This window comes from Microtus oregoni, unplaced genomic scaffold (assembly GCF_018167655.1).
Source record: "Microtus oregoni isolate MIOR12 unplaced genomic scaffold, Mior012 000004F_ref0000308, whole genome shotgun sequence".
NCBI classification, from domain to species: domain Eukaryota; kingdom Metazoa; phylum Chordata; class Mammalia; order Rodentia; family Cricetidae; genus Microtus; species Microtus oregoni.
The window spans coordinates 32,657,161-32,684,927 of NW_024543063.1; the positions used below are offsets into that span (position 1 = coordinate 32,657,161).

General features: G+C 53.7%; 1 protein-coding gene and 1 non-coding gene across 2 annotated transcripts in view; both read left to right on the forward strand.

The window, feature by feature from the left end:
• The first annotated feature begins 1,356 nt into the window (after window positions 1-1,356).
• On the forward strand, window positions 1,357-1,429 carry Trnam-cau. The gene has a single exon. It is a non-coding gene; the product is annotated as a tRNA-Met (tRNA).
• Window positions 1,430-1,830: 401 nt separating this feature from the next.
• The window catches only part of Fbxo31 (F-box protein 31), a 29,371-nt gene continuing 3,434 nt past the window's right edge, over window positions 1,831-27,767 (forward strand). Inside the window, exons 1-8 of the mRNA XM_041649831.1 lie at window positions 1,831-2,240; window positions 15,478-15,549; window positions 21,209-21,285; window positions 21,624-21,791; window positions 22,879-22,953; window positions 24,361-24,470; window positions 25,062-25,215; window positions 25,941-26,290. Of these exons, the coding sequence (XP_041505765.1) occupies window positions 1,943-2,240; window positions 15,478-15,549; window positions 21,209-21,285; window positions 21,624-21,791; window positions 22,879-22,953; window positions 24,361-24,470; window positions 25,062-25,215; window positions 25,941-26,290 (1,304 nt within the window). The 5' untranslated portion in view covers window positions 1,831-1,942. The remainder of the gene's footprint in view (window positions 2,241-15,477; window positions 15,550-21,208; window positions 21,286-21,623; window positions 21,792-22,878; window positions 22,954-24,360; window positions 24,471-25,061; window positions 25,216-25,940; window positions 26,291-27,767) is intronic.

Sequence of the window (27,767 nt, forward strand, 5' to 3'; positions counted from 1 at the left end):
AGGACCTTTGCTCTGGAATAAAGCCTGTCCCCTGAGGGACAACATAGGGTACTTCCTAGAAGGTGTGGTTTCGAGGCTGGGGAGAAGCCTGTGGGGTCCAGGCAGATTGGGAACTGCGTTTTCCGGGAGGTCACCCCTGCTCCCTCTCACCAGGGCAGCCAATGCAGAGGTGGGCAGGGATGGAGGTGAGACAGAAGCTAGCTAGGGCTAGAATGTGAGGAGATGGTGACCTGGTGAGGTCAGTTTGGTCAGTGGATGTTTTCCAGTTAAGTGAGAGACGCAGCAACATGCTGGTGTTTGTTTATGTGTTACCGCGCGCGCAAAGGAACAGCATCTAGGAAGCATGCTGGCAGGAGGAATCCCCGCTCAGTGAAGGTTGTGAGTCCTGGGTACCAGAGGCTGAGTTAGGACACACAGCTCACTGTTGCTCCGTCGTCTCACTGAAGGCTCCTAGACATAAAGCCCATGAAATGATGGATCTGAGGAGGTTTAGCCTGGGCCTCGGCCACACACGAACACGGAGCTTAACTTTCCCACGAGCCTTCACACACCAGAACCAGAGCAGTGTGTGCTCAGCTGCACTCTTACACAATGCTAATATTATTATGTAACTCAAGTTTATCTATTTATTTTTTGGCATGAAATCTTGCTGTGTAGCTCAGGATGTCCTAAAAGTCCTCATCCTCCTGCCTCAGCTTCTGAAGGTCTGGGATTACATGCCACCAAGTGGAGCCCTTGGTTAATGTTATTATTAATCATTTAACCAATGAATTAGATAATATTTGTTTGCTTGTTGAGGGTAGTTTATTGAGTGGACTACAAAGGGGCACACAGGTCAGTAATAACTAAAGCCTCACGTTGGCTTTTTTTTTTTTTTTTTTACATTGGCTTTTTATGAGACAGGGTCTCTTGTATCCCAGGCTTGCCTCAAAAATCACTAAGTTAGTCAAGGATGACCTTAAATTTCTGATCCTCCTGCCTCGATCCTCCAATCCCAAATTGGGATTAGAGAGTACCATGCAAATGACTAATCTTAATAATTAAAAAAAAAAAAGGTGATATAGTCTCTAGGGTCATGAAGTGGAGAGAGCTGCGGAGGATAGACCTTTCCAGAGATGGAGGTTTCTAGATGCCTTGTGCTGTGCAGGAAAACGTGAGCTGGAGCGCAGCTTGGGGACACCTGAAATTCCCACCACACTGAGCACCAGACCTCTTTGCGACCGAGGTGCAACCTGGGCAAGTCGTTTAGACGTGGCGTTGTTGCTAGGCGACAGTAACTTTGATCCCCTTTGCCAGATCTTGCTCACAGCGACGCCTCCTGTGCAAAGGTCCTGGTTGAGAGCTGGTTGCTAAGGAGCCTCGTTAGCGCAGTAGGTAGCGCGTCAGTCTCATAATCTGAAGGTCGTGAGTTCGATCCTCACACGGGGCATCCTGCACTATTTTGTTTGTTTGCCTTTGTAGCAGGTGGCGTCAGTGTTGGGAGGAGTGTGATCATTTTTAGGGGCTGGGCATTCCGGGCTTGAACCCGGCGACCTCTTTTAGCGAGCAGCAGCGCTTCAGAGGCGTGGGGAGGTGCGGGGCGGGGAGGAGTGCAAACGCTCGGGGGCGGAGCCTGGCAGTAGGGCGTGGCCGCATTCGTAGGCGAGAGCAGCAGAGAGGGTGTGGCCACACACAGGGAGGGGCGGGGTCTATCTGCCCGAGGGTCCGGTCGAAGCGTGGGGGGGGGGGGGGGAGGGCTAGAGGGAGGGCGAACCCACGTCTAGGGGCGGAACCTATTGCCCCCGCGGGGCCGAGGGAAGCTCCGCGGGTGGGGCTTTGTTGGAGGGCGTGGCCACGTTTTGGGTGGAGCTTGAGGCTCCGGCAGGCCCGGCTAGGGTCGTCTCGCCTACGCAGAGCGCAGTGCGTGCACGGTCGCGTGCGCGCGTCCGCGGTGGTAGCGGGCATGGCGGTGTGCGCTCGGCTTTGCGGCGTGGGCCCCGCGCGTGGGTGCCGCCGCCGCCAGCAGCGCCGCGGCCCGGCCGAGACGGCAGCGGCGGACAGTGAGGCGGACACGGACCCCGAAGAGGAACGTATCGAGGCGGGGCCGGCGCGCTGCTCCCTGCTGGAGCTCCCGCCCGAGCTGCTGGTGGAGATCTTCGCCTCGCTGCCCGGCACCGACCTGCCCAGCCTGGCGCAGGTCTGCAGCAGGTTCCGCCGCATCCTGCACACCGACACTATCTGGAGACGGCGCTGCCGCGAGGGTGAGCAAAGAGATCCCATATCCCGGGCATTCGGCCGAGATAGGAGCATGGTGCAGAGTGCAAACCAGGCCTGGCTGCAGAGTGAGACTCTTGTCTTAGAAAACTAGCCAATTAACAGGCCTGGGCTGCAGAGTGAGACCCTGTGTTTAAAAATCCCACCCCACCAACCAACCAAACAATAAAAGAAACCCAAGCCTAACCAGCCTATCTGTCAGCCCACCCATCCAGTGCATTACCGCAAGAACGAGGACGCAAAAGCTGTCAGGGTCTCTTTTGGAAGGCCTTCCTTCCATATGCGTACAGCAGCACGGTACGCGCTCAGCCTGAGTGGTTTGTTACTGTGTGTCCTAGAGCCTTCCTGGTGGAGAGAGCTTCAGGGATTCCGCTGCCTGCATGCTACATGGGCTTAGTCCCGTGACCGTGGGCTTCAGCGTTTTTTGTCTTCTGGCCACAGCACTCTGAAGACTGCTTTGTGCATTTTGTAGACATTCAGGGGATTTGCATTTGATTTCGGGAACCCCTGAGGTGATCTTCGTGGGCTTGCACCTCTCAAAGTGGGATTGTGGGATGGCAGGCTGGGCGAGAAAAGCAGTTTCCTTTTTTTCCTCCCCAGCGGCAGAGTTCTTTTTACCATGCTGTATAATTTCTTGGTTGACACCAGAGTTCTGGCCTTGGCTCCACTTACCCACTGTGTGGTGTTGGGCAGATTACCCCAAGTTTGAGTGGGAGCATTTGGTGACAGGTGCCTCTCCTGAGGGGTGACGGAAAGAAGCATGCCAAACCCTCAGTCCTGAGCGTGGCAGTTTGGCATGTCTGTTGGCCTATGTGTAATGTCCTGTTTATCTTTTGTCTTATTTTCTCTTTGGAGGCCTGTTTTTGCCTAGAAAGTTTGTGAGACTCCTCAGTAGTCTATGTAACCTTTAGTCACATAGGAACAAGTGAAGTTTGTTTTCACTTTCTGAGCGCTGCCTTTTCTTTTTATACATGGCTTCTTTGATTTAGTATTGTTATTGTGTGTGCGGCGGGTTTGTGAGTGGGGCATGTGTGTTTGTGGAGATTGGAGGGCAGCTCCTTTCTCTACGGCGGTGGTTCTCAGCCTTCTTAACGCTGTGACCCTTTAATACAGTTCCTCATGTTGTGGTGACCCCCAGCAGTTATTTTCATTGCTGCTTCATAACTGTAATTTTGCTACGGTTATGAATCGTAATGTAAACATCTGAGTTTTCCAATGGTTTTGGTTGAGCCCCGCGCTAGGGTTGTTTGACCCCTAGGTTGAGAACCTCTGCTCTGTGGGCTCAGGGGATGGGCAGCAGGTGCTTTTGCCCGACGAGTTGACTGCTCTTTCATCCAATGTTCAGAACCTCTGCTCTGTGGGCTCAGGGGATGGGCAGCAGGTGCTTTTGCCCGACGAGTTGACTGCTCTTTCATCCGATGTTCAGTGTGTACACCGTGACACTCAGTTCCCTCCAGAGTGCTCCCTGTCCGCCAGCTGAGCCTGTGCTGGCCTTTGGGGGAACTGTAGGAGATGTGGGTAGGTCATTGCTAAGACCAGAATCACAGACTTTTGGTTAAACTAGACATTTCAAAGGGATGTGCCAGTCATGCTAACTAACCCGGAGCTTGGGACACGCTCTGAGAGCTGTGGATAAATGTGCTGTGTCCCATTGCCAGTATGGAAAGCAGTGGCAGTTTGGGAGGGTCTCTTCAGTGCTCCCTGCCCCCACTGTTGCAGCTCTTTGGCAGCTCTTTGGGACTCCAGAGCTGTGACCAGAGAATAAACCATCTCACTACAGTAAAATTCCAATTTTGAGAAATTAAAGGCCTGAGAACTGAAAGTCTCCAGAGTGCTGGTGTTATAGGTGTGAGCTACCTACCACATCTAGCACTAACATTTAAATTTTTTTTTTTTACTATTTTTATTTGTGTATATGTGTGTGTTTGTGTATGGGGTACGTGCATGTGGCTGCAGGTACCTACTGGTTCCAGAAGAGGATATAAGATCCCTTGAGGCTGGAGTTACAAATGCTTGTGAACCTCTCCATGTGGATGCTGGGAGCTAAACTCAGGTGCCCTGTGAGACCAGTATGTGCTCCTAACCGCCAGGCAGTCTCTCCAGCCCTGCATGCAACATTTTTTTCCCCTTTTATTTGTGAGTTTTAAACAGTTTATCAGGAGGGATTTCTGTTGCAGGTGGTCTCTGATGCTCTAAGGTGCCGAGTTTGGCCTGTGACTGTGCTGTCTGGGTTCCTGGCAGCCTTTTGTGGGATGAGATCTCCCATTGCAGACCAGACTGGCTTTGAACTCTCCAGTTTCCTGCTTTATCCATGCACACACTGGGTACAGGCGCTGGGTGCTGTGTGGGCTCGGTGCACCTGGCTGTTCAGCAGGTGAATGCTAATCCATGCAGGTGAGGGGCGGGTTGGCTGGCAGGCCTGGATTTGTGGCTCTCCGAGGCAGTCTGTGTGTGTGTGTGTCTGTGTGTGTGTCTGTGTCTGTGTGTGTGTAACTTCCTGGGGAACTGCTGTGTGTGAGACATTCGTGCCCTTTTTTGAGCCCCTGAGCATCTTCTTTCCAAAAATTAAGTTGGTTTTGGTGAAGAGCTGCGCCTGTCCCCGCCCCTTGAGCAGGCCTGGGTCCTCCCAGCACTGCAGTTGCCTGGCAGGGTTGAGATGTTGGCCCAGGAAAGTGGGTGAGGCTGGTTGTAGTGGGATTTATTGTTTCTGAGACTTGGGCCATGACCGACAGTCAAAGTGTGGACCAAACATTGTGCTTTAATACATTTTTCAGTGGGGCTTGCAATCCCAGCTCTCAGGAAGCTGCGGTAGACGATTCAAAAACTCAAGGCCTGCTTGGGCTTTATTAGACTGAGTTCCAGGCTAGCTCTTGTCTCAGAATAAAAGGTAGAGAGAGCCTGGGGTGAAGCTCAGGGGATGAATACTGGCCTAGCGTGTATGAGTCACTGGGTTTCATTCTGTAACTGTTGAAAATTAACAAAGACAACAAAAAAGCCAAACTCTCTCTACGAGGGTAGGGTGGCCTGGGCCTGGGAGACAGCAGAAACCTGGGATGACATCGTCCTTCATGTTTAGACTGTTGCTAACACAGTGAGCTCCTCAGAGTCTTCTGTCCCCCGTTAGTGACACATGCAGGTGCTGTCCTTTGTCCCTCCGCTGCGGTGACACACATGTCAGGTTGTAGAGTGACTTGGGGCAGCTGAGCCCCATTGCAATTGTTCCTGGGCAGGTCAACATGTGCCTCCTGGTAGCCAGCTCTGTCCTGCCTCTAGGGCTTGTGCCGAGGGCGGTGATGCTGTCTCCAGAGGAGAGGGACAGAGCTGAGTACCCAGCCACCTGGGCATAAACATTTTTTTTTGATGCGTCACCCCCTTGGCCACGGGCCACTTGCAGTTATGTCGTGTGGGAAGGGCTCTAATGAGTCCTGGTCTCCAAGCACCTAGGGCGGGAGCCCGTCCTTGCCTGGCAGGCGTCTGTGGTTAATGCTTCCTCCAGACCTGCTGCTGGTCAGTTTCATATCTTGTGGCTGGATGTGGCTCCTGAAGCCAGCCCAGGGCTACTGAGTTTCAACATTTCAGGCCCTGGTTCCAGATCAAACTGTTCATGCAGGGGCTGGCAAGATGGCTTTGTCAGTAAAATCATCGGCTGCCAAGCCTGATGCCCTTAGTTCAATCGCTGATCCCACCTGGTGGAAGGAGCAAACGGATTCCACAGAGGCTCCTGAGTGTATACAAATATAAGAAAATGTGACAATTTAAAAGATGGAATTCAAAACAAGGAAACAGTCAAAATTCGGCACCTTACTAGGACTGTAGGGCAGGCACCCTTGGTTTCCACTGTGATGCTGCTGTGGTCCTGTGCAGTGTTGTGATTGGAGTCTGCCACGGGCTTGCTCATCATGCCCCTCACTGTCTGACCCGATGGTGGCAGAGAGGAGAAGCCAGTGCCCCTCCTCTCCCAGCTTGACTGTCAGTCTGAGTGCTGTGATGTTAAGTCACTGAGCTTAGAGTTGCTGTCTTAGGAGGATGTCTGGAATTGGTTTAAAATTTTTTTCCCTAGTTTTTGGAGACAGGGTTTCTCTGTGTAACAACCTTGACTGTACTAGAACTCACTCTGTACACCAGGCTGGCCTCGAACTCACAGAGATCCGCCTGCCTCTGCCTTCTGAGTGCTGGGATTAAAGGCGTGCACCACCACTGCCCGGCTGGTTTAGGAATATTTAATGTCCAGTGGACAGTTGAGCTCACCCATCAGAGAAACAGACGGTCCAGGAAACAGGGCAGAAGGCCCTGAGTTGAGAGTCACCTCCCCACAATCCCACAGCTCCCTGCTTGAGGAAACGCTTACACGTTCTTGTTTTAGGCTGGCTGGCTTGTTCCTTGTGAGGCAAGGTTGTGCTCTGTAGCCCAGGCTGTCCTCATATTGGACAGATCCTTCTGTCTCAGCCTCCTGAGTGCTCACCCCCTGAAGCCCGCACACACACCTTCCTCTCCAGAGATGCCTGGGCCTTGTGAGTCATCGTCCTCTGGCAGATGCCCAGCTGTCCCCAGTGAATGGAGGGCAGGCCAGGACTCACAAGCCTGGCAGTGGTGTACAGATGTGAGTCACCATGCCTGGGGAGGGGGTCGAGGTGAGGCTCAAACCCAGGCCTTGATCCCTTGATCTGGCAGACTCTCTACCATTGGACTTGACTTCGGACTCGGGCTCTTTGTGTCTGATTTTTTTTTTTTCTTGAGGCTGATTCTTGGTTGTGGGCCTTTGTTGGCCTCATCCTCCGCAGTGCTGGGGTTATGGGAGTGTACCACACCAGGTTTAGACCTATTTTACTTTCTGCTGGGCGGTGATGACACACACCTTTAATCCCAACACTCAAGAGGCAGAGGCAGGAGGATCTCTGTGAATTTCAGGCCAGCCTGGTCTACAGAGTGAGTTTCAGGAGAGCTTCTGAAGCTACACAGAGAAACCCTGTCTCGAAAAACCAAAAAAATAAAATAAAATAAAAATAAATAAATAAAAACAAAACAAAACCCTGTTTTACTTTTGTAAGACCAGATCTTACTTGGTAGTCTAGGCTGGCTTTGAACTGAACCTCCTGCCTCAGCCTTTGGACCTGGGATGACAGGGCTGTACCATCACAGTCTGGTTCTGAGGTATTCAGAAGTTGACTTCCGTGTACAACCTGTGTGACCTTTCTCTTGGCAGCAGATGCAGGAGAAATGTGCTTAGGAGGTCTTTAAGGCTGCCCTGCCATAGGAGAACAGGCCGGGTGTGAGTCTGTTTCTGCAGGCCCAGGGGAAGGCTGGCCTCGCCACAGAGAGTGGACGGACCTGGGTGGACTGGCTCTCTGAGACGGCCACAGGGCATCTGAGAAACTGGGTGTGTCTTCCCTCTGGACAGAGTGTCAACACAGCTAGTAGGGCTGTGCTGAGGAGATGGTCACCCCCTGAAGCCCGCACACACACCTTCCGCTCCAGAGATGCCTGGGCCTTGTGAGTCATCGTCCTCTGGCAGATGCCTAGCTGTCCCCAGTGAATGGAGGGCAGGCCAGGACTCACAAGCCTGGCAGTGGTGTACAGGAGTATCACGTCCCAAGCCTCTGAAGGGTCCATGGCAGCCGACTCCGAATTCAGACCACCGATGAGTAGGGCCTTTGCTCACAGCGGGCCCCTCCCTGCTCTGCAGGTGTCTGGGGATGATGTGGTGGTCAGTGGTGGCTGTCACGAGAGCAAAATGGGCTTCCCAAGCTGTCTCCTGGGGACTGGAAGATTGCTCGCCTTCTGCTGGCTGCTTGAGAGGCCACGCTAACCCCATGTGCATTTCAGCTGGTCTGTTTGCTAGCCGAGTGCCCAGGTGCTCATGGACAGTGCGGGCAGTAGCTGCAGGAGCAGTATTCTGAATTTGCTTTATTTAAGATTGAATGTTCAATCTCTGTGAGTTCGAGACCAGCCTGGTCTACAAGAGCTAGTTCCAGGACAGGCTCCAAAACCACAGAGAAACCCTGTCTCGAAAAACCAAAAAAAAAAAAAAAAAAAAAAAAAGATTGAATGTTCAGGATGGCAAGGTGGCTCTGTGGTTAGAGCACTGGTTACTCTGGCAGAGGATCCGGGTTCAGTTCCCAGCTCCCACCTGGTGCTGCACACCCACCTGTAACTCTAGTTTTAGGGAATTGGTGTCTTCTTCCGGCCCCCACATGCACTGTATGCTTATGCTACACATGCATGCATGCATGCCAGAGACTTATGCATGTGAAATGAAAACAAATTAATACATATTTTAAAAAAAGAAATGAGGGCTGGAGAGCTGGCTTAGCAGTTAAGAGCATTGTCTGCTCTTGCAGAGGACCCAGGCTCAATTCCTAGCACTCACATAGTGGCTCAGAACATTCTGTAGCTCCAGGCCTAGGGGATATGATGTGTTCTTCTGGCCTCCTCAGGCACCAGGCACACACACGGTACACAGAAATGCGCACAGGCAAGACACCCATACACATTAAAATAAGTAAATCTTTTTTTTTTTTTTTTTTTTTTTAAATCAGTGTCTTCTGTAGTCACAACCATGACTGAGTCCAGCGTCTGTGGCAGGGCAGACAGACTTCAGTGTCCAAAGCTGGAACCGTGGATGGAGGGGTGATCACTGGTGAGCTCATCTGTCAGCACCTAGCTCCTGGCCTGGTCCCGTGACATCACTAGGAGCTTGCCTCCAAGGCCCTGGGAGTTCAGTATCGCTTGCTGGCCCCTTGTCCAGTCCAGAGCCACCCACACTGCTTTTCTTCCTGAACTTTGTGCTGCTGCTGTTGGGCTTCCTCTGGAACTCATGCCAGGGGTTCCTGAAAGAGACATTTGGGGACAGTGACACTAAGTCCAGTCGTTGAAAGATGTACCATCTGCAGGGAGCAGCTGGGTTGCAGAGTTGGCCTTGTGGGACCAAAATCCGTGTCCAGAGGGTGTAGCCCTGCACTAGAGCCCCAAGGGATGGGACCCAGTGATTTGACTGTAGTCCTGGCTGGGCTGGAACTTGCTAAGTAGACCAGGCTGCACTCCACCTCAACAGAGATTGGCTGGCACCTGCCTCCCAAGTGCTGGGGTCAAAGGTGTGTGCCACCACACTTGGCCTCAGAGTATTTTGTAAATATTTTTTTGGAAGTTTTCCTGTCAGAACATTTGGACTATTTTCTCCTTTGTAGCCCTAGCTCCCTGTGGTGCACCTCTTCTTTCTTGCAGTCCCGCCCAGGCTTGCCTGGGATTCATTGTGTAGTTCTGTGCTGGCCTCGGGTTCATAGTTGATCCTCCTGCTTTACCCCCGACCCTACCAGGATTATCCCCTGAGTTAGCGTGTACCTGCTTTCTTTTTTTCTTTCTCTCTTTGTTTTTTTGAGACAGGGTTTCTCTGTGAGTAGCCCTGGCTATCCTGGAACTTGCTATTTAGACCAAGCTGGCTTCAAACTCACAGAGATCTGTTTTCCTGCCTCTGTCCCCTAGGTGCTGGGATTAAAGGTGTTCACCATCACACCTGGCCTGCCTGCTTTCCTATTTTTTTTTCCTTTTTTTTTTTTGTTTTTTTGTTTCTGGAGACAGGGTTTCTCTGTGTAACAGCCCTTGCTGTCCTGGAACTAGCTCTGTAGCCCAGGTTGGCCTCGAACTCACAGAGATCTGCCTGCCTCTGCCTCCCCTGAGTGCTGGGATCAAAGGCTTTTGCCACACAGAAAGCAAACTCCACATGGGTTTGTGTGGTCCATTTTACACAGTGTCAGGTCCTCAGGGATCATCCATGTTGTAGTATGAATCAGAGATGTGGCTCATTGCATGTTTGTGTCAGAATTTGCTGACCCTCCCACCCTGTTCAGCTGTGAGGGGTGTATGAACGAGGAGTGTGACATTTCTGGAGACCCTACTTTCAGTTCCTTGGGCGTAAGCCTGGCAGCAGACTTGCTGTCCCATGGCGAGACTTGAGTTGAATTTTCTGTGGGGCCGTACAGTGCAGATGTACGCACCCTTTGCACGCACACACCCTCCCAGGTTTTGTGCTGCCTTTTGTGGGGTAAATGCTTCTCATGGAGAATCACTTACGCCACTTCTCTAGAGTAAGAGGAAGTGCCGACCTGCAGCACTAATTGCATTGCTCAGGAGCACTGTGCCCTGGCCTGGGGATGGCGCAGGGTTTTATCTCTAGCACCATGCAAAAAACAAACAAACAAAAACCAACAAAAACAAACCCAAGTCAGGTTGGCATGCAGACCTCTTGGCCGAGCCTGGTGCTGAATGATGGCGGGAGCACTTGCTAGCTAGCCTTCCCTGGAGCACTTACTAGCCTTCCTGCAAGGGAAGTTACTACCTAGCTGTTGGCCAGGGCCCAGTGTGGGAGCTAAGCTAAGGGCAGCTTCTTTAGAAGCTTGTGGGAAGATTGCAGAACAATGCCAGGATGTGAGATTGTTCTTAGCCTCATGAGGAGCTGTGAGGTCAGAATGACTCTGCTCTTCCCTGGTGGTTGTCCCAGAGTTTGTGAGAAGGAAAAACCCATCGTGGCTTGCCGCCTTCATCGTACTGCGCACGGACCGGCTACTCTCAGTTCTAATGTGGTTCCGTCAGGTTAGGCTGTAGAACTGCGACGTGAAGGCAGGGAGCTGGAAGAGCGCATGTAGGGGGACAGTGGAGCAGTGTTCGTCAGGGGAGTGCAGGACGGAGGGAGCAGCACTGGCTGACTGGTCTCTGGAGCAGAACTGGTGTCCCTGAAGGTCACCTGGTGGTGGGTGAGGTGGGTGGACCAGCTGCTGCAGTCCTCTGGCCCCCAGTGGGTAAACCTGTTTGTGGCTTTCGCCTGGGCCTGACTCCGCTCGGCACAGCCTGAGAGTCAGTGTTGCTGAGAGATAGCTGCTCGTGCTCAGAGCTTGCCAGAATTTGCCAGATCACATCACCGAGGCAACACTGGTGGGCAGCTGGAGTGTTGGGCATGTTCATCAGGCTGCCGCCCACTCGTCTAGATCGGCTCCAGCTGACCCGGCATCCTCTTAAATGCCACTCTGATCTAGGAAGTCACCGCAGAGCACTTGGGGGGGGGGGCGCTGTACCTCAGAACCCTCTCTTGGTTGTGAGGTTCTTCTGTCCCAGTCACTCTCGGGATCCTGCACAGCCCCACAGCCTGGTCTGGCTGCCACAGGCTTAGAGGGCTGTGAGAAGTTATATTTACCCTAACAGTTTTCACCAGTTTTAACCGAGCCCTTTTTATCTTTAAGACCTTGTCTCACACTGTGACCCAGACTAGCACTGAATTCACTCGGTAGCCCAGACTGGCCTCAGATTCACTGTGCAGCTGAGGATGACCCTGAATTCCTGGTCCTTCTGCCTCTTCCTCCCAGTGCTGGGATAGCACCATGCCTGCTTTGTGCAGTGCTGGGAATTGAACCCTGGGCCTTGGACATGCCAGGCAGTCATGAGCTACATCCCCAGCACAAATTGTGCTTTTTTGAGAGTAAAGAAAGCTCCAGTCAAAGCAACAGAGAGCCACATCCAGGTGTTCGGGGTCTCCCTGGGCTGTGTAGTGAGTTCTGGGCCAGCCTGGTCTATAGAACGAGACTCTCACAGAAATCAAGGATAAAGTAAACCAGTTGTCTCCGTGTTAGGGTGTCTCGAGGCCCTGGCTCAGTGGTAATTGGCAGAAGCGTTTTTAGCATTGTTTTCTCCGAGACATTCAAAATATTACAGAGACCTTCACAATCCCACGGGACAGTCCTGCTGCCTGACCACCAGACAGGCTCTGTACAAGTACCATGGAGTGCACTACTGTAAGCCACCGCACACCTAGGTCACCACCCTATGTCAGCCATTTGTGGGAGCCTCATAACAACTGAAATCACTGGGTAATCTGCCCGCGGAATCTCCCCAGCCCCTGGTACTGGGGATGAAACACGGCCTTGTGCATGGGAGGCACGTGTTCTTCCACCAAACTCCGCCCCCAGCCCATGACAAGAATTTCCTGGGTTTAATTTGCAGACTTAAATCATGTTAGTGGTCAGGTTTCCTCTCTGAGGTTAGTCTGGTTCCTGGATCAAATCTGCTGGTGCTTGATTACAGAGGGCTGAAGCCTGTTCTTAGCATATTCTCGTGATGGTCGGGTGGGCGTTCAAATGTTCTCTAGCCTGTGGTTACCCCATACAGAGCTGACCTGTGCATTGGAGCTCTCAGCTTTGAAAGGCAGTTCACACAGACTGTGGGTCTGAGGGCTTGAGTAGAGGCAACTTTCCGGGGCTCAGGTTAGACTGCATTAAGATCTGGTGCCTCCCGCATCGTGTGCACCCACTGTGCAGTGAGACCCAGGGCAGCTATATTTGGTAGTCGGTTCTGGTTCTTCCTGGCAAGGACACCTCCATGGAAGTCAGGCCCAAGGTGCTGGGTCTGGGCCACATTGCTGCCCTTGTCTCAGCCCCTTCCTCCTCAGCTGACTTTATAGGAACCACTTAGCTCCAGCAATCAATTGCAAGGATAGACTATGCTGGGTCACCATATTTGAAGTTGGAATCTGGGCTGTGGGGGGGGATGGCGACTTTCCCGAAGGTGAGCCAGAGATACACGGCTAAGATGCTCACATCCTGGTCCAGCCGACTGTGGTCTCTCCACTCCCCGTCTGTTCCGCACATCTGTTGGTGAGCATCCTTCCCTCCAGATAGAGTTGCTGTGAGTAGGCGGGGCCTTTTACAGACAGCTGGCCAGACCCCTGTGATATGCTGGAGAGATGAGCTCATCAGTGGGGGAGCCAGGACATGGCCCCTGTGTGTGACTCAGTCTCTGAGCTTTGTCACCAGTAAATCCATTTACAGCTGCACACACCAGTGTGCCAGTGCTGGGACCTTGCCTGGATCGTCTCCCTGGAGGGGACGGCCAGGCACAGCTGAGAGGAGGGTGCTATGTGGGACCTAGGGTACAGGAAGGGAGCCTGAAAGGAGCTAGTGCCTCAGGTCCCACCAGAGCCACCCAGAGAGCCTCCTTGATGCCTGCATCTGACAGCCGTGAGCACTAGCAGGACCCCATCCATCCAGAGCATGGGGCTGGTGACATCTGTTACTGAGGGAAAAGACCAGCCTCTGGGGACTGTCAGAACTGAAGTGCTGAGGGCATGACATTGGAGAGACACCCCCCACACACACACTCTAGGCTGACCCATTTCAGGCAGCTTGGTGTCCCACCTGTGCAAGGCTGGAGTCCTGACATGGGAGGTCCCTGTGAGCATCCGATGAGGGCGTGCTGTGAAGCCCAGCCTGACACTTCACAGGGTGTGATCCTGGAAGTGTGAGTTGTAACTGTCTGGGTCCCGGGGTCCTCTTACCCCTTTTCATGCCATGTGCGCACTACTCGGGGTGCTGATTTAGCTTTAGTCCTGGGTCACACTGTAGGCTTGTGGTCCCTTGTTCAGGTCACATCCCCTCTGTGTCTCCTGCCTCAGTGCTAATGGAGAGGACATGGGTTTAAATATAGTGGATCATGGCTAGCCCTTGCAGGGGCACACTGGTGAGGGATGGCACTGTGGATGGAGGCTGCCCAGGCCTGGTGCAGTTAACTGTGCTGGTAGCACCTCCACTCCCCAACCTGAGACCTGAGGCAGAGGGCTGGCATTTGGTTGGGTGAGTTGGGTGTGGGGTGGAGCTGTGGTGAGCTGGAGGAGGTGGGAGGGCGCTAAGGACCTTTCTATTGATGTGGTGTTAGAGATGGGTCTGGGCTGTCAAGACAATTACCGCATCATCCAAAGTATTTGAAAAGGAAAAAGATCTACTTCTACAGAAGGGTTTTCACATGGCTGTGCCAAATTAGCAGGCAGCCACACCCAGTGGAGGTCCCACTTGGCTTTTGTTTTTGTTTTTCAAGACAGGGTTTCTCTGTGTAATAGTCCTAGCTGTCCTGGAACTCTGTAGACCAGGCTGGCTTTGTACTCACAGAGATCCGCCTGCCTCTGCCTCCCGAGTACTGGGATTAAAGGCTTGTGCCACCACCGCCTGGCACCCACTTGGTTTTTATTACTAAGGCAGGTGGTCAGGGCTCGACCTCACCACGGCTGCCTAACTTAAATGGACAGTCATTAGCAAAGTGCCCACTGGCGAGGGTTCCTATTGGATGCCTCTTTACAGATGTCTTTGAAGATGGAAGGTCCTTTGCCCCATTTAACCCTTGAAAGAAAGGGCTGCACATCCCTTTTGCATTTCCCTCAGTAGGACTGGGGCACTTTGACCAAAGGGACATTGTTGCCCCACTGCTCTCCAGCATCTGCTGTGAGGATAGGCCAGGGCTGAGGGGAGCCATGATGCGCCCCTGGGACCGTAACACCAGTGTAGACTTCATATAGGTGTGACAGGCACCAGTTCCAGACTACCGAGTCTTCACCTCATTGTACAGTTAGGCTGCTGGACCACAGCGGAGCAGACTGCACAGGTGTGCATTGAGGGTGGCCCTGACTGCAGCGGAGCAGACTGCACAGGTGTGCATTGAGGGTGGCCCTGACTGCAGCGGAGCAGAGAGCACGGGTGTGCATTGAGGGTGGTCCTGCCTGCAGTGGAGCAGAGAGCACGGGTGTGCATTGAGGGTGGCCCTGCCTGCAGTGGAGCAGGGCTCTCATTTGTGAGTAGGCAGAGAGGCTGCCACAGTGAAAGACTATAGCACAAATTCTAATTGGACTTAATAATGAAAACCCGGAGTCAGATATTGGGGTAGGTGCTGAGAGATCAGAGAAGTAAAGGAACAGGCACTAGAGAGACCTCTACCAAATCCTCAGACCAAAGTGGGCAAGACCCTGTTTCCATGAATTCTCAGACCGAATGCGGTGAGCTCCTATCTCCTCCCGCCTTTTATTCTCTTTGCCCAGCCATATCCCTTCCTGTCTCCACCTTCCTCGTGCTGGGATTAAAGGTGTGAGCCACCACCCTCTTGGCTCTGTTTCTCTTTTAGACTGGATCAATCTCCTATAGCCCAGGGTGCCCTTGAATTCACAGAGATCCTTCTGCCTCCCAAGTGCTGGGATTAAAGGTGTGTGCCACTACTGCCTGGCCTCTATGGCTAATTAGTGGCTAGTTCTGCACTCCGATCTTCAGGAAGCTTTATTTATTAGCCTGCCTGAAATACCGCCATAAAGGGCAGATTCTTATGAGTAAAGGAGTAACTGCCTGTCCTCGGCTGCTGTCACAGTCACTGTCTCTGCTGCTTTGTGAGTTCTCGAGTTTACTTCTGTTGTGTTTCTTGTTGCAGAGTATGGCGTTTGTGAGAACCTACGGAAGCTGGAGATCACAGGCGTGTCTTGCCGGGACGTCTATGCGAAGCGTGAGTTGTCCCTTTGTCTTATCCACCGCCCTGTCCTTTGTACCAGAGCGCAGTGGGTGGTGGCAGCCATGACTAACAGTGGTGCTGCTTTCTCCTGTCCTGGACACATCACTCTTAAATTCATAATGGCTAAAGACATCTTAACCGAGACATTCAGGGCCTGTGTTTCTGTTTACCTAATCTAGATTTTACTTTTGGTGGTGTTGGGGGTTCAGTGCTAGGTAGATGCTCTCTTTGTCTGTGACCCACAACCCAGCCCATATGTTCTGTTATTAACATACATGACAATTGTATGTATTTGTGGGATACAGTGACCTCTCTACATATACAGAACGTGTACTGGTCAGGTCAGGGTTAATGGCGTGTCTGTTATTTCAAACATTTACTCTTGTGTTGGGAGTGCTGGGTTCTGGCTCAGTATGAACACTTGTTACCAGAGGCCAGCGCTGAGCAGTGCAGTCTGGATAAGGACACTCTGGTCTTCTGGACTTGAGCCTGTTGAGATACAGACAGCGTGCAGGGATTGAGAAGCAGAGCTGTGTTTCCCATCAGCTTCCTCAGTTTTCAGAGTGGCTGCGCATGCACCACGCTTCACGTCCTTCGGTAGCTCTGCGTTCCCTTTCCTGTAAGCGTGTTAACCCCTGGTCTCATTTCTCATCTCACCTACTCCTTCACTTTCTAAAACCAGCACCCCTTGTCCCCAGTTAGCCTCTCTCCCGAGCCCGTAGTGCTCATATGTTCCACATGGTGGTCAAGTGGCTTCCATTCATATTTTGGGTGATGCCGTCCCCTTCTGACTGCTCTGAGCATGGCTGCCTGACCCTCATCATTACGAGCCAGTAGACACAGCCTGCCCCTCGGGAGTTAGGAGCTCCGGGCGGCTCATCCTCACAGGGATGCAGCTGTGGACACTGCCTGGTGTCCGTGTTCTGTGGCAGCCCAGGGAGCACACGTGGATGGGGTTCCTCAGCTGCGCTCCTCTCCTGTGGGAGAAACCACGTGGGTAGAGACCTGGAGACAGTATTGCCAAGGTGTGGTTGGAGGCAAACGGACGGCAGGCTTCTGCTGTTGGGCTCTGTGAATTTGCTGTAGCCATGGAGCCCATCCTGTCTGCCTGCTAGCACCCTGGGGCTTTGGGCTACGCAGGCCAGAGCATACTTCGGTGGTGATTCTGCAGTGTGGGAGCTGAGATTCTGAAAGTCTGTGAACACTCCTAAACTCCGGGACTGATGGCTGAAGAGAGTTAGCCTGAGCCCCTGAGCAGGTGGCTAGGCTGGTCAGTCTGGATTCAGCAATGACAGGGGTGATGTTGCCCTGAAACACACAGCATGAGGCCAAGGAGATGACGAAGCTGGCTGTGGGTCAGTGTCTTTTAGGGGGAAGGAACCCTGCCTGACCTCTAGGGACCTGTCAGCCACCGAAGAGCTGTGACCAGGGAGTAAGGGGGTCACAGGGGCCACCTGAGTTTGTGGCCGCAGTGAGTTGCCTTAAACAGGGAAACCTGCCCCGTAGTGTGATCTGCAGTAGCCTGACCTCTGGCAGGAGGAAGTGGGTGCCGAGTCCCCTGGCAGCTGCTCGCATGTGGGGGGGGGGGGCTCAGCCTTTCCTGCTGTGTCTGTTCAGGTATAAACCCTCGTGTGAAGTCAGGACGCTTCATGAAAATTCTCCCCGATTACGAGCACATGGAGTACAGAGATGTGTACACCTGCCGTACGTACCCACGCCCTGCACTGTGGCTACGCTGTCGCTGCATGGGTGACCACAGGCTCACCTCCTGTCCCCGGGGGGGAGGGGATACTAACCCCTGGTCTTTTCTCCTTTGCTCTGCTGCAGCCGTGGTTTGTGGTTTGCTGTGGTGGGTCAGGCTGAGGGGTAGCCTGGGCTTGGTGGTATGTGGTTTGCTGTGGTAGGTCAGGCTGAGGGGTAGCCAGGGCTCTATATGCAGGGGATGGGATCGCACAGTAGCCTAGCCCCAGTTGTAGTGGTTTGGGCAGGCATCTCTTACCTCTGGTTGCTAAGGCAGTGAAATTCAGGTAGAACAGAGAGCAGAAGGCAGTGTAGAGGCTCCTCCATTCGAAAATAACATGCCTGTGAGCCCAGCCCTTATGAGATCGAGGCAGGAGAGTTGCTGTGATAGCTTCCAGGATAGCTTGAGCTATAGAGTAGGATACTTTTCAAAAAACAAGAAGAGAAAGAGGAGGAGGAGGAGGAAGAAGAGGAGGAGGAGAAGAGAAATGTAAACCACTCTCTAAGTCTGTCAGTTAATCACGTGAGCTTACAGAAAAATCACCCCCCGCTTCACCCCCATCAGACTCAGGGAACCACTACTGCTTCTTTAGAACTGGATTCTTGGCCCAGTGGTCAACACACTTGCCTTGTAAGCCCGGTTGCCTGAGTTGAGTTTCAGGAACCCACGGAAAGCTGGGAGGACTGACTCCATCAGATCCTTGTCCCAGCTCCGTGTTCTGACTGCGGCATGTGGACACACACAAATAAAATTATAACAGTCTTTAAAAAGCCACCTGCCTTGGGACTCTGAGTCCTGGAAGTTTCCTTTGACACATCAAGAGTGAACCTCAGTTGTCAAGAAAGAGATCAGAGGGGCTGGAGAGATGGCTCAGCGGTTAGGAGCACTGGCTGCTCTTCCAGAGGTTCTGAATTCAATTTCCAGCACCCACATGACACCCCACAACCATATATAGTGAGATCTGAGCCCTCTTCTGGCGTTCAGGTGCACACGCAGACAGAGCACTCCATACATGAGAAAGAGATCAGAGCTGGGAGTGGTGGCCCTGTGTGCCACCCCAGCTCTTGGTGGAGGCAGGAGGATTAGGAGTTTAAGGCTAACTTTGCTATATAGTAAGTGTGAGGCCAGTCCTAGCTCCAATAAAACCCCAAACAAAAGTTACAAATGGCCATTTCCTCCCTAACAAAAGCAGTAGAATGGATAGGCAATCTGACTGTTTCCTAATGCGCTCTCAAGGGCACATAGTTACTGTGGACACGAGGTTCTGACTCCCCTTGGGGACAGTCCCAGCCTTGTGAGATGCTTGCCTTTGTCTAGCATGCTCCTGGGTGTTGTGTGGGCACTGCATAGCCGCTAACAAACACCTTTGCTGCATTGGCTGGCACCGAGGTGGACTAACGGCCAAGGTCATGACAGGGCATGGGAGGCCCTAGGCGTGGGAGGGCACGGGACCTGGGCAAGGCTGAGCTAGGGAGCACTGTCCCTTTGCAGGGACAGTATTTCCAGAACACTGTGTCCCGAGCCAACTAGCCCTCCCTGCTGAGCAGAGAGCAGCAGGTCCTGCCAGCCTCACAGGGAGGAGAAGGCTCTGGGAAGCCATGGGAACAGCTGACCTCGTGCAGGGCCAAGGATCTTCCCCACCCCCTGCCCTGCTGCAGCCATAGATTCTTCGCAAACAGCACAGAAGTCTAGCCCTCCCAGGAGGTCTGGAGAGGTAGTGCCTTCTCCCTCACCCCTGGGAGGTGCTGCTAAGAGCCAGGGTTTTCAGGCTCCTATTTGGTGGTCCTGCTGCTTGTCCCTGGCAGCAGAGACAGAATGGGGATTGCTGTTCTGCCAAGGTTTGAGTGCATTTGAATCACCCAGCACTTGGTGGGGGCCTGGAGAGCCTGAACTGGTGGTGAGCCCCTGCAAGCCCTAACCTCTGAGTGCTACCAGAGAAGAAAATGGGCCTTTACCATGTGACCTGGAGCCTCATGCTTCTGGCTTCCAGGCACTTAGTGTCAGCTGGGCTCTAAGGTTATGTTGTTTTCTCTTCGCCTGCTGTGACTTCTTGCACCGAAGGCTTTGGGACCTTGCCCTGCCTGGGCTTTAGTCACCTATAGGGCCTGAGTTGGGACTTACACATGAAGTGTCTTGGACCCCAGACTCCTGGGGTGGATGGGACTAGAAGGGTGATGGGAAGTGTCCTGATGGAGGACTGTCCCAGGCAGACACAGATCTGTGGAGTGCCAGTGATCGGCCTCTGCAGAGCGTTCAGGGACACTTGTGTCCTTGTTGGTGTGGTTGTCTGTCCCTGCTTGTGTGGGTTGAGGGCGACTGCAAAGACCTCTGAACACAAGTTACGTGGAGTGACTGTGGGTGTCAGGTGATGCTCCAGAGTTCTGAGGCACGAGCAGGACTGAGGACATGGCCTTGCCTGTGGTCACAGGATGTGGATGGCCCCTGTGAACCCTAGCCTGCACAGTGGAGCATGCTAAGAGGCCTCCCACAGAGCTCCAGACCTCCCCCCCACCCCCACAAGGAGGGCTGGGGAACGCTCAGGGCGGGCTCATCTTCTCAGTGTTGTGCACTATGGCATTCTGCCTTTGACCCCGTGACTAGGACAAGAGGTCTATTAGTTGCATTTTTCCTTTTGGACAAGAGGCAAGTATGGGGCCACTCAGGCTCACCCACTGTCTGCAAACAGACCTGAAGACAGAAACTTATCCAGTTATTTCTGTCTTAGGTGGGGGCCATGCTTGGACTGTTTTTCTGAATGTTGCTGAGATGTCTTTGTTCTGGGCAAGCCTAGGCTATCGCTTGGGATAGCACAGGACTCACCCTGGGAGGCAGGTTTAGTGTTTCAGTAGATCCTGTGAGCTCCTTATAGACTGACTGCTGGGAGAAGCTGCTGTTTCTTCTCCTCTGGGTGTCCGACTCTCTTGCTGGTGTGAGCAGAGGGAGGAGGCTGGCTTCTCCTCAGGGTTTGTGTGTAAATTAATGCGCCACCAGATGGAGTCATCCGTGACGTGTCCTCCCTGTTCCCGCAGCACACAGTCACTGATCTCTGTGAGTTGCTCTGTTTTCTAAAATGGGCGATTTCTCCAGCTTTTCTATTTTTTAGCTATAAATGATGACAGACTGTTGCTGTTTTCTTCTTACATCTGCCCTTTGAAGCATCCTCCTTACCCTGCAGGACGACACAGTGGCCACTCTTGGGAGTGGGTCCCCATCTCCCTGCACTTTGGCTCTGGTGTTGCCTGCTGTGCATGTGAGTTTAGAGACAGGTAGCAAGGGGATCTTCGGAAGCTATGGTTCCTGTGGGTCAGTGTGCCTGCAGCCCGTGTATCCTTGTAGCTCTTTGGACATGTCTGGTGGTGTCCCAGGTGGACTAGCCAGCCTGACACTTGTTAGAGCTGCTGAGGATGTTGTTAGCGTTAGATGCATTCAAAGATGTCCACATTAGTGTGCCCTGCCCCTGGGCCCTCCCTGGGCCCTCCTCTGTGTCGAGTTGTGCATGTGTCTCTGAGCTGTGTCAGCAATCAGTCATGGCTGCTTCACTGTGCCTGGGCAGTGACCCATGCCTGTCAACCCCCTGTGATGGTCTTGGACTGGACCTGAGGGTGGTAGCAGTTCTTCACAGTGTCAGACTGGGCTGTCCCTCTCCCTGCACCACAGGCCAAGGCCTCTGGGTCCTATTCCTTTGTGGTCCTGCCTCCATGGCCCTCACAGACCCCACGTCTCTGCACTGGACAGTCAGGACCTTCAGGGGCACCCTGCTGCATCCATCTGTCGCTCTGAGCAGCAGTTATGCAGAAGCAGTGGCCACGGTGGTGGGCACGGGCTGGACTGTTACCTCTAGTGGCTCATGGTGGAGGTGTCTCCTGTGCCCCAGGAGCATGCTGGGTAATAGTGCCCCTTCTCTCCCCACAGTGCTTCACCGATACAGACACATTTTGGGGCTGTGGCAGCCAGACATCGGGCCATATGGAGGACTGCTGAACGTGGTGGTGAGTGGGGGCCTCGTGGTGGTTGGGGGGGGGGAGGTGCCCACACTGGAGAGCGGCAGTGCAGTTTTTGGCTCCGCAGAGGAGACTGAAAAGCCGCCCCTAGGGTTTCCTTTCAGGGCCAGGTGTTACTTTCCAAATGAACAGAGATTTGTTGTAAACGATCCATTAACCCTCTGACTGTGCTCCTGGACTGTTTAAAGACGCTCAAGCAGCCATAGGGTCCTTAGCTACCAGATGCTGAGGCTGCGGGCTCATGTCTGCAGCCACAGGCTCTGATGGGCCGTTGTTGGCTGAAGGAGAGAACGACCCCTGGTGTGCCCACTGTCTCCTTGCTGCAGGTGGATGGCCTGTTCATCATCGGCTGGATGTACCTACCTCCTCATGACCCTCACGTTGGCGACCCCATGCGATTCAAGCCCCTGTTTAGAATCCACCTGATGGAGAGGAAGTCAGCCACGGTGGAGTGTATGTACGGCCACAAAGGGCCCCACAACGGCCACATCCAGGTAGAGGAGGGCTAGGTCCTTAGGATGGGACAGGCATGTGCAATTGAAAGGCCATCCTCCTTCGGTTGTCACAGCCTCATGCCATCCTGGTGGGTGCCAGGCATGTGTGCTGTGGCACCTTTAGCTGCGGCCTGACGCGGTTCAACTATGACCCCTAGCTGTTGGCTCTGGCTTGCCAACCTCAGTGGAGTGGGGGAGTTTTCCCCCATGGTATGTGTCCGTGTGAAGATAGAGGTTGCCGGAATTCACTGGAACTTTCTTTTGCTTGGAGCTTCTCTACTCTCTCTGTAGGCTGTTTTCTCTGCTTCTGTTGACTGGTGAGGCAGTGTGCAGTCACGTGCTTCACTCTGCGGCTCCCAGGAGTTTGGGGGGACCTGCTGTGCCTGCCTTTGGAAGTGACGTGCCAGGAGGCGGGGTTCTGACTCTCCTTTCCAGTGGCCTCTTATAAATGCATTTGGGTCTTTTTTGTTTTGAATGTTTTGAAAAAATTACAAATCAGCCATTTTGTGTGTATGTGTGTTTCACAGCGCACATTTGAGGGTCATAGGACAACTTCTGGGAGTCAATTCTCGCCTGCCATGCAGGCTTTGGGGCTCAAATTCAGATCTACAGGCTTGCTTGATGATAAATGCCTTTATCTGCAAAGCCATCTCACCAGTCCCTTAAAAAAAATCTATTTAGGTGGACATGTGTGTATGTTCACCTGTGTGTGGATGCATGTGAGCATGTGTGTGCATCCACGTGGCGATGGGACCAGCCTCAGGTGGTGTTTGTTGTTACCTGTGAGCTGTCCCTCTTGTGTTTTGAGTCAGGGTCTCTTGCTGTGACCCAGGACTAGCCAGTTATGCTAAGCTGGCTAACAAGCCCAAGGGATGGGCCCAACTTTGTCTCCCAGCTCTGGGATTGCAAGCCCATGTCCCCCCAATCACCCTCTTGCTCAGGCAGAACCTGAAATCTCCTCCCTCAGCCTCCCAAGTAGATGGAATTGTAGGCCCCTGCCACCATTCTTGATGTATTTTTGTGAGGAGGGTGGTGGATATTGGGACTCATTGTTTTTCCTGGTCCTTTTCCTTCGGTCACATTGAAGATCGTGAAGAAAGATGAGTTCTCCACCAAGTGCAACCAGACAGACCACCACAGGATGTCTGGTGGGAGGCAGGAGGTGAGTCCTGGAGTCTAGGAGGGAGGCTGTGGGGAGATGTTTGCATGCCTGGCTGTCTTTTCTCCTGGGCACTGACCTGGCTCCTGCTGGTTGAAATAGAGGTCCCATCATTGGGAATTGGCTTCTCATAACCGATGTCCTTGCTGAGCACTGTCCCTCCAAGCCTGCCTGTCATCCCTGTGGGCACGCGCGTGACCCTGTGCCGTCTGAAATCATTCCCCGTGCTCTCCTGCATGGTCTAGTGGGAACCCACCCACTTCAGACTGCTAGAAGCTGTGTCTAGATGTATCTGTCATTCAGGGGCCCCGAGGGCTATTCAGGGCTGTTTTCTCCATTCGGGGGACCTGGTGGCCTGGGTTTAGATCATGGCAGCGCAGTGGATACCTGAGAATGCTTGGCTTCCCGCCGCTTGCACAGTGAGTTTCTGTTGCCTTTGAGGTTTGAGTTTTGATTTTTGAGCAGCTAAGAACAGCTAGACATTGTTGAGTGTGCGTGTCTGTTTATGATGGCTGTACATCGGTAGGCAGCTTCTGAGTTTCCAGGGTTCCTGGTGGCCAGAGACCCAAAGGAGAGTTCCAGCAAACAGTGCTGTTAAACTTTGGTTCCCTGCAGTCATGACTTGCTGCCCCTGAGAGATTGTTAAGTTTCGAGGTTGTGGGCTCAGTTTCTGGAGTTCTAAAGGCTGCTAATGCTGCACTCCTGGCCGACAGGAAACGAGGGCTTTCCCGGGAGCCGGGTGTCTTGTAGGAATGAGGCCAAAGACGTCCTGTGTTCACAAGGTCTGGCTTTCCTTGGTCCTGGGCCCTGGTGACAAATGCATATCTCTGGCCACATCCCAGACAGGCATGTCTATCCCAGGTGTTCACAGACACCGCCTGAACTTTTCCTTACAGCAGCTAACCAGCGTCCTTCCCTCTCTTACCTAGCCAGCCCCCTTTCCTTCTGACTGGGGCCTTCAGAGATGGCCTGGGAAGAGCAGAGTGGGGGAGAAGAGGAAGTCTGGCCATGTCATCACCCTTGGCCATCTCCCAGGGCTGTTGGGAGCATGTGATGGTGATTGCTGAGTGCCAGGCACAGTGTGTCCCCTGGATGGACATGAAAGTCACTCCTGAGCTCTGTTCAAGGCCTTGTATAGCTGGAGCTTGCCCTGGTGGGTTGACTGGACATCACCCTGCTTCAGACCGTGGCTGGGGCTTCCGGGTGGTGTTTGTTCCAGTCAGCTCAGTGTGATTCCGATGAGGTCTGTTGCTCCCATTCGGTTGCTTTTTTACAGGTAGGCTGTCCTCAGACCCACATATTAGATGCTCCCCAGGAAGCCCCTTCAGCTTGGAGACATTCAGTCAGATCATACATATAGTGACCTCTCTCCTTCCATTTTGGTGACTCCCTTACCCTTGTCCTCTGAAGGAATTTCGGACCTGGCTAAGGGAGGAGTGGGGCCGCACGCTGGAAGACATCTTCCACGAACACATGCAAGAGCTGATTCTGATGAAGTTCATCTACACCAGTCAGTACGAGTGAGTCAGGACTCCTGTGGTACTTACTGGGAAAGTAGTTCACCTCACGGTAGATGTGAGTACAGCCCTCTCTCTGCGCGGGTGTGGCCTGCCTACGGGGACTGTATGGCCCACAGTCTGTGGGTGCCCTCGTGTACAGGGAACACAGCTGTTTCCCCTCTTTGGATACTGTGAATTCAGTTCTCCCTTTTCTGTATGGGTATTGTGGGGACAGGTCCCCTTTCTCTGTCCCTTACCTTCACCCCTACTGTGATATTACCTTTGTCAACACAGTATAGGTACCAAGTGTCCAGTGTGTGCTGAAGCCAGGTGGCCCTGGGAAGCCTGGTCTTAGCCTCCTCCTGGCCTCTGGTTCCATGTCAGGTCATGACCCCTCATAGTCCTATGGGCATAGGCTCCTTTCGTGAGGGTCATGGTGAGCCGTGCTGTGCTCGTGGGCCTGCCCTCCTGGGCCCTGAGCGTGTACACCCGTGTCAGGAGTGCTGTGCCCCAGGGCTGGGGGCAGGTGGCTTGGCCAAGGGGCTGCTAGGCATGGCGGACACCTGTCCAGTCAAGCTGAGCCCCTTGCTTCTTTTGTCCATGCCCCTGCAGCAACTGCCTGACGTACCGCCGGATCTACCTCCCGCCCAGCCACCCCGACGACCTCATCAAGCCAGGCCTCTTTAAGGGCACCTATGGCAGCCATGGCCTGGAAATCGTGATGCTCAGCTTCCATGGCTCACGTGCCAGGGGCACCAAGATCACGGTGAGCTATACCCTTGCCTCACAGCCACCTGGTAGGCAGGCCTGAGTCCACCATGCTCCAGGGACACAGGATTTGGCGGACAAGGATCCTGCAGTGCTTGGCGTGCTGAGTTTTAGGTCCTCTCCAGCATGGATGACCCAGACGTCTAGGTTCTGAGTGAGCTGGCACTCGGGAAAGGCACCCCAGGCTGCCCAGCTAACACCCTCGTGCAGCCTCGTTGGGTCCCTCTGCCTAAGATCATGTTGGCTTGGTCACCGCACACGAGGCTGCTCCTGGCCAAGGCTACTTTGCCACCACGCTTACCTGTCATTGAGTTCTGGGGTTTAGGTTGTACTAATGCGTCCTGAGCAGAAAAGCCTCCATCGGGGGCTTTTCCGGCCCACGTCCCTCTGCTGTGGGAGAAGCTCTACATGGATCAGGATAGGATCCAGAATCAGGGTCCTCGCTGATGTCAGCCTCCTCCCCTGGGGTTTTAGCATCACACCACAAAGTGGCTGGGCTGAGCCACTGAGTCTCTAGACACCGGCGAGCACTTGCGTGGGGCTGCACTCGCAGTGGGCATCTTGCGTCACTCATTGGTGCCGTGGTTGTCCTGGGAGCTGATTTGTGAAGGAAACCTTCAGACGCTCGTGCCTTCTAGGTGGCAGAGCCTGAGCGTGCTCCGCAGGCCTGGAGGTTTCTGTGGGTTTCCCAGCCCTGCTGACTGCCACCTGTCCTCTCTGCAGGGTGACCCCAACATCCCTGCGGGGCAGCAGACCGTGGAGATCGACCTGCATCGCCGCATCCAGCTGCCGGACGTGGAGAACCTCCGCAACTTCAACGAGCTCTCCAGGATCGTCCTGGAGGTCCGAGAGCAGGTGCGGCAGGAGCAGCAGGAGGCTGGCGAGGACCCTGCCCCGCCCCGGGAGCCTTCGGCCAAGGGCCCTGACGGGCCACCTGCCGAGGGCAGCAGAGAGCCTGGCAGTGGAGCTGAGGCAGCCGGGCAGTCGGCCTCATCTGGGCAGGGGCAGCCGTTTGTGTTGCCCGTGGGTGTCAGCTCAAGGAATGAGGACTATCCCCGCACTTGCCGGCTCTGGTGAGGATCGGGCCCGGCTCTCAGCCAGCACAGCTTCCGTGGCTTCTGGGAGGGTGGAGGGGCCTCTGCCTCACAGCTTAGAAGTCTGTTTTTAGATGTTTTGTCATGTGGGAGTGGGGGTGAAAGGTAGAGAGAGGTGCCTGGGCCATGGGTCATGTGGGGTCAGGACAGTTGTTGGAGTCAGTCAGTTCTCTCCCACCTCTGTGTGGGCTCCAGGGATTGGGCTCAGGTTGTCAGCCTCATAGCCAGCACCCTTACCCAGTGAACCATCTTGCTGGCTCAGGGTCTGTTTTGGGCTCATGGTTTCAGCCATTGTGGCTGGGGGCTGGGCTGTGTTCCTGCTGTAAGCATGTGGCAGAAGCAGCTTACATATAGGCCAAGAAGCAGGGGTCTGGCTGTCCCAGTAAACTCCTTCCTACAGCTAGGCCCTGCCTGCGGAGGGTGCCACCGTCTTCCAGGACAGCATCAGTAGCAATCAAACCCTAGCCTGGGGCTGGCGTGGGGCGGGACAACACTGCAGGTCAAACACAGCACCCTTTCTAGAAGGACCTAAGGTAGGATTTCTAAAAGCCTCGCGCACGGGGCCACTTCAGGTGGCACAGACTGCAAAGTTTCGCCAGTGGCTCAGAAGATGACTTACTTGGCTAGCCAGGTGAAAAAGAGGCAAGGAAAATGCCCCACGGATTTGGCAAGTGGGTGGAGCAGAGGAGGATTCCAGTCCTGCAGTGGGCCTGGGTGTCCTGTAGGGGATGCCATCATACACAGCTCATACTGCGTGGTGAGTGCAATTCATGAGGCTCTTTGCTTTCTTTTTTGGCTCTCTTCCCACTACTCCCTGTCTCTCCTGCCTTTGAAGTCAGACAGCCCCTTGGTAGGTTTGTCATATGTGCTGATTGCTGGGGCGGGGCATCTCTGTCTTCCCTGTCCACCCCTGGAGATGCTGGGCCACTGACCTGCAACCTGACCAGCCGGGCAGCAGCCCACACCTTCTCAACCTTTGCCCCTTAGACTTTAGTCCTGGCCACTGTCTTCAGCAAACAATGGGCCCACCCGCATCATTCAGGCCATTCTGCAAAGATGAGTAGGGCCAGGCCCTGCGACCATTGTTTACCTGCCTGGAGAAGGACATGCTTTTCCCTGTTTTCGGAGCCTCTGATCCGCAGTGCTGTTTTCTGCTCTCCCGAGCAGCCTCAGTCCTACGTGCTTGGGTGTGGGAAGGGGCACGGGAGAGTTCCTGGCGGGCCTGCCTGGCATTCCTAATCCAGTGGCCACAATGTTTTACAAATAGGCAAATCTTGGTCTCTTGCACACAGACTAGGTGTGCTTCTTAACAGAGTTCAGTCAGGGACTTTTGACCCTAACCCTGTAAGGTGGGGGCCCCCTTGGGTGCTGCTTACCAGGCAGTTGCTGTGGTGTGACTGGAGCTATGGCAGTGGCTGGCACAGTGTACACTGTGCATGCCCCGTGTGCACTGTGC